Below are 6,000 nucleotides of genomic sequence, written 5' to 3' on the forward strand. Positions count from 1 at the left end.
ATGATTGTGTGCAAAACCAAATAAACAAATGCAAAATCAAATGACTGCTCTTTAAGCATGAAAGTCTGTCAGACTCCTTTAAACACAATGAAATCAACTGACATCTCTTTAAGCACTGCTCTGTTCTGTAAACACTGAAATCAACTTTTCAACAAAAAGTTACAGCCTAAGCATTTATTTATGCTACAAGCTTAATCATCTTCATCACTGCTCTCTTGACTGCTGTTAATACTGTCCTCAATTTCAACCATGGTAGAGGATGTCCTAGTTGTAGGGCAGGCTATCACTTTAAATAGCTCATTATTTTGATTGTGCAACAAAGTCTTTTTTTTTCTTTTTCTAATAGAATTCCCAACCATATCCTGGGTCAGGGGTCTATGTGCGATAATGAAGCTGTAAAACAAACGTCTGAACGTTTGAAAGCTTCAGAGAAAAGAAACGTGAAGTCCCTTGGTGTTGTTTTTCCTTTTAGCGACGAGTCGTTCGGGACTGAATTTTCACGTGGCGGCGCCGCGGCGTGATAACCGTGCGATACGCGATACGCGGAATGAAAGTACGATTTACGATACTTTCCGAATGTTTTCGTGAGGGGAGTCGCCGTGGTCGTCGTCGGTCGACTGTTGTGATGGATTACTCGTCGGGGACGGCAAATAGTTACTTAGTGGGGCTTGCAGTGATGCAGCAGTCAGCAGTCAGCAGGTGGATTTTGAGGAAGTAAATTCCTCTCCCAGCGCTTCCAGCTGTTGGTGCGCAAGAGCGCGTTCATGCGGCTGATCTGCCGCGCAGGATGCATTTTGGCGACGCATGCGCACTGGCGCACCAGTTATGTGCACCCCTGCCTATTTATATACTGGGTTATTAGCCTATATGTGTTTATGATTGATAAAACGTTCATGCATAATTATGATTGGTTATTATTATTATTATTATTATTATTATTGTTTTTGTTGTTGTTGTTCTTGATGAGGCTTATATTTTCTATTATTATTATTTTTCAACAATGAAACTTTTAGCTTCAGGAAGCAAGGTACACCTCCTGGGTGGAGGTTGTCAGGCAGAGCATCATGTCATCCTCAGGCTGCAGTCTGGAACTGTATTTGCTCTTCAGGTAGGTGAGGGAGGAGAATCCTCTTTCACAAAGATAAGTTGTTGCAAAAGGCAAGAGGCTCACCATGGCCTTTGCTGTCAGTTGGGGGAAGTATTTCTGGCAATGGATCCAGAACTGGGTGAGAGGCTGTGACTCGTACACATTCTTGTGTGTACTGTCTGTGGTTAGGTCGATCAGCTGATCTTCCTCAGCGGCTGTCAGGTTTGAGCCGTCGGATGCATTGTCTTTGAATGATAACCGTATCCATGTCTTGTGCTTTCTCCAAGACTCAGTCTCAGAAAAGTACTTATCAAATTGACTTTCGAGTGCCTCCAAGTGATCAACAATTGCGCATTTCACATCAGGCGAGGGCGCATTGAAATGCGCAGCCAGCTCCGCGCAGTTTTGACCAACCAGAATCTCGAGGATAGCTGTGCGTAATTCAAAGACGCGCGCCAATACTGATCCACGGGAAAGCCATCTGACCTCGGAATGGTAAAGGAGCGCGTTGTGTTCCTCTCCTATAGCGGCGCATAGAGAAGCAAAGAGGCGGGTTTGTTATTATCAAACTAGTAACTAAATTAGTAACGTTATGCTAGTTATTAATTAACGTTAATTTCGCAATGAAGACCGAACTGCAGCGTTTTAGCCAACACCTAGCTTGCTAGACAGGTGTGTTTTTTTTCTCCAGCTGACGTTATGTTAGACTCTAGAATCATGGGCATCATTTATTTTGTAAATTGTTTTTGTCAAAAGTAGCTTATTATTGCCTATTAATGCTTGTACCTTACTCAATATAATTTTTGTTATATTTTTTAATTCTCACTGATTATTTTGGTGAAAGTTGTCAATTATTATGACAGAAATTGGCGGACCCCCTGCAGTACCTCTGCGGACCCCCTAGGGGTCGCGGACCCCCGGTTGAAGACCACTGAACTAGGTAGTAGTGGGGGTTACTCACCGTATCCGTTGCGATATTTTGGCTTGGCTAGCAAGCGTGTCATTGATTTTCATCAATGATGACATTTTAACAGAACAATGGTTGGCCACTTGTTCCCGGTTTCACCAGCCTCCGTCACATAGTACTAGAATATATAGCCTACGGGTGAGTTAGTGGGTACATCTCTATGTGCTGGTGTGGGTACATCTGTGGGGTTTTTCCCATAGACATATATTCTAATCAGGGTTCCCGCGCTGGTCTTAAAAAGCCTTTACGTCTAAAATCCAGCAATCCGATCCATAAGGCCTAAAAAGGTCTTACATTTCAGTTATTCGGTCTAAAAACGAGGTGCTAGGTCTTAAAAATTACATCCTGCAAGGAAATCAGTCCGACCACATCTATTTACGTGGAAATTAATCAAGCTGGAACCCAAAAAATGCCAATTCGCTTCCTTTTTTGTCTGTATGGCAGTGAAATCCCTAATTTCATTTCATCACCTCGAGGATGACAAAAAGCTATCATATGGTGTCGCGAATAGGTAAAAAATTATATATTTATATTTTAAAATTATATCATTATAATTATATATTATATAAAGAGGTCTAAAAAAGGGTCTTAAAATGGACTTGTTGAAACGTGTAGGAACCCTGTCTAATACTATGTTTGTATTCTCTTCCCATCCTTCCTGTGTTTGTGTGCAGGTGCAGGAGGAGCGTATCTTCCACCAACAGGTCAAGTGTGTCATCACAGAAGAGAAAACCTGCCGGGTGTGCAAGAAGAAGATCGGAAACAGGTACTTATTAATTTGAATGTTTAGTGGTCTGAATTATTTCACCTATCATCCCACCAGTTTGTATTGGTTGACATCCTGGGGCGGCTGTGGCGCAGGAGGTAGAGCCGCAGTCTAATGATCGCAAGGTTGGCAGATCGGCGGTTCGAGTCGAGCCCCGGCTGGCCACATGTCGAAGTGTCCTTGGGCAAGACACTGAACCCCAAATTGCTCCCAGTGAGCGGGGCCGGCGCCTTGCATGGTAGCTTGGCTGCCATTGGTGTGTGAATGTGTGTGTGAATGGGTGAACTCGAGGCCGTTGTAAAGCGCTTTGGATAAAGGCGCTATAATGTAAGTGCAGTCCATTTACCATTTACATCCTGACACTAACAGGTCTCTCTGTCTACCCCCCTCAGTGCCTTCGCCAGGTATCCCAACGGTGTGGTTGTGCATTACTTCTGCTGCAAAGACCGCGGTGTGTGTCCTACTGAGCAGTAATCACCCCTGGTCATGGACGCTAGTCGCTGGGAAGCTTACAGATCACCATGCTACTAATAAAATGGTGCCCCCCTGTGGGCTGGAGCTGCCTTGAAGGAAGCTGAAGGTGTTGGAAGCTGTACTGAAGGTGTTGGATCCTTCTGGAAACTCTGGTTCTGGTTCCTCTACTGATCCTCTCTGTGCATGAGGTGGCAGGTGGAATGTCTGAGGGAGGGTCCGGTGAAGTGAGACCTTCCTGCTGAGAGAGACTTTGACATTTAAGCATGTTTCACTTCACTGTAATACCAGGGGGGGGGATTGATTTTGTTTTCCATTCATTTGCCTTTTTCTGAAGAGAATGGAGACTATTGAGATTGAGTGTGAGACGTTCCGAGGACCTGACAATAAAGGAACTAGTGTTTGTCCTCCTCGTTCATAGGTGTATGCTGGGATCTGTGGGAGGACGGGGTTGTGTTTGAATTGTCAGTTATAGCGCTGTTGTTTTCACTCCTGTCTCTGGCTGCTTCACAGTTCACACTGCTCTCACACTGCGCTGGTCTTAAAAAGCCTTTTAAAAAGTCTAAAGTCCAGCTAGGTCTTAAAAATGTGTGCTAGGTCTTAAAAATTAGATCCTGCAAGGAAATCAGTCCGACCACATCTATTTACGCAGAAATGAATCAAGCTGGAACCCAAAAAATGCCAATTCGCTTCCTTTTTTGTCTGTATGGCAGTGAAATCCCTAATTTCATCACCTTGAGGATGACAAAAAGCTATCATATGGTGTCGTGAATAGGTCTAAAATTATATTCAAAGAGGTCTTAAAAAGGTCTTGATTTTGACTTGTTGAAACTTGTAGGAACCCTGTTCTTCACTTCTCTGCCTCCTGCTCCACAACTCTGCCTCCTTTTTCACTTCTCTGCCTCCTCCCCCACTTCTGACTCTGCTCAATATGCTGTAGACGATATGCTCCATAACCTCTCAAATGCCTTGTGTGACTTTTAGGATTGTTACTTAAAAGCAGCCATTTGCTTTTTTTGTTTTTATTTGTTTTCAGTTAGTGTGTGTTTCTAAGGAAATCTATAAAACCAGACAGCCGTTTAAAACTTGGATACTATATGTCACTAAAATAGCATCGTAGCATGGACCATGTACACAAACAAGGAACAAAAATATTATTTTAAAGCTCACCATAGAAACCCTTGTAAAAGGTGGACTGCTTCTTAGCATCGTATAAGACACAAAACACATTTTGGAAGGTCATCTTCAAAATGTTATAGTTCACTTTTTGTCTTTACACCGAAAGCAACTTATAAACATGACACATTTGTATTTATGGTCAAAGTATGGCACTTTAAGATTGGATTTAAGTTCTGTTTTATTTATTCTGAAATAATGTATAAGTCTGATGTGGACAGAAGGAAGACTGAAGTACTGTTAAGTCAGATAATAATGGAAGATGTGTGTTGATCAGTTCTGTGTCAGAGCAACATTGTTATCAAATACCTCCATCACCCGTCCAGATGTTCTTGAGATGTTAAGAACCACTCCCAGTGGTTTTCAACCCTCTGCTCGGGGACCACCAGCTGTTCCACATATTTGATCTGTTACACCACCACCAGCACACCTGATTCAGCTAATCAAGTGAAAAGCAATTATGATTTGCATCGGGTGTGCTGGTGGTGGAACAGATCAAATATGTGGAACGGCTGGTGGTCCCCAAGGAGAGGGTTGAAAACCACTGCATTAGACTGTTCCACCATTCTAAGTTCAGACATTGGTACCATTGTGTAAATAAAGAGCGTTGATAAAAAGGTTTTTGTGGAAACCGTTTTATTTTAAATAGCAAATCAACAGTTATGTCTGCATCGCTTTAATCAATAAATATGCATTTTCACTCGTGGTACTTTGTGTGTGTCTGCATTTGATACGGCTGTCAGAACTGCAGAGTCACTACCCATCTTCCGTTGTTGACTGAAGACCCCCATCTCTTCAGGTTACACCTTAACTGCTCCTCCTGAGACTTCTACTGCGCCCCAGCACTGTGTCTCCTCAAGACACCTGCTTTTCCCCTCTACTGTGTCCCCTAAAACTTCTATTGCCCCCCCCTTGTACTGTTTCTCTGTTTCTCCAGTGTCTATATAATAATTTTTTTTTTAAAGAAGAAGGTGATAGAAGTAGATTTTTATTTCTATCACTGAGAATGCCAATGGCCCCGGGCCTGAGCTGGATTATTCTTCCTGCTACGACTGGTGGATTGATGATTCACTTGCTTAGTCAAATGTATTGATTGTAAGTCGCTTTGGAATAAGGCGTCTGCTAAATGCCTCAAATGTAAATGATACATGATAGTGCAGATGTCTTAGCTGGCGAGCAGCATGTGAAGGGTTCTTCTGATCTCTCTAGTCTGCTGGGGCTTCTCCATTTTCCGATGTGTTTCAGCAGCCCTCTTAGATGGACCCATTATCCCTGAACCAAGACACCAGAGAACCGCTACAGTGTTCCGTATCCAGCTAATGGACTTCCACGCTAAGCTGAGCCAGCCCGAGTAGCAGAATGAGAACATAACAACTGCTCAGCGGCAGAGAGTTAGTCACAGCTTTTCTCTCATGAGCCCCTACCAACGGAGCCGGCGGCCCCGGCTGTGCACTGGGCTCACAATACAGCATGACTCTTCGTCTTGGCAGGGAGACAGGATGAAAGGGTGTGGGGAGGGGAGGGGGGGGGGGT

The 6,000-nt window shown here is 43.5% G+C and overlaps 1 protein-coding gene across 1 annotated transcript in view; it reads left to right on the forward strand.

Moving 5' to 3' along the window:
• The window catches only part of vps39 (VPS39 subunit of HOPS complex), a gene marked incomplete at its 5' end in the record, with an annotated part of 31,655 nt that extends 26,782 nt beyond the window's left edge, over positions 1-4,873 (forward strand). Inside the window, 2 exons of the mRNA XM_080534935.1 lie at positions 2,729-2,820; positions 3,213-4,873. Of these exons, the coding sequence (XP_080391061.1) occupies positions 2,729-2,820; positions 3,213-3,294 (174 nt within the window). The 3' untranslated portion in view covers positions 3,295-4,873. The remainder of the gene's footprint in view (positions 1-2,728; positions 2,821-3,212) is intronic.
• Between the last annotated feature and the right edge of the window lie 1,127 nt (positions 4,874-6,000).

Source organism: Nansenia antarctica, assembly GCF_963989245.1.
Source record: "Nansenia antarctica genome assembly, chromosome: 1".
NCBI lineage: Eukaryota > Metazoa > Chordata > Actinopteri > Argentiniformes > Microstomatidae > Nansenia > Nansenia antarctica.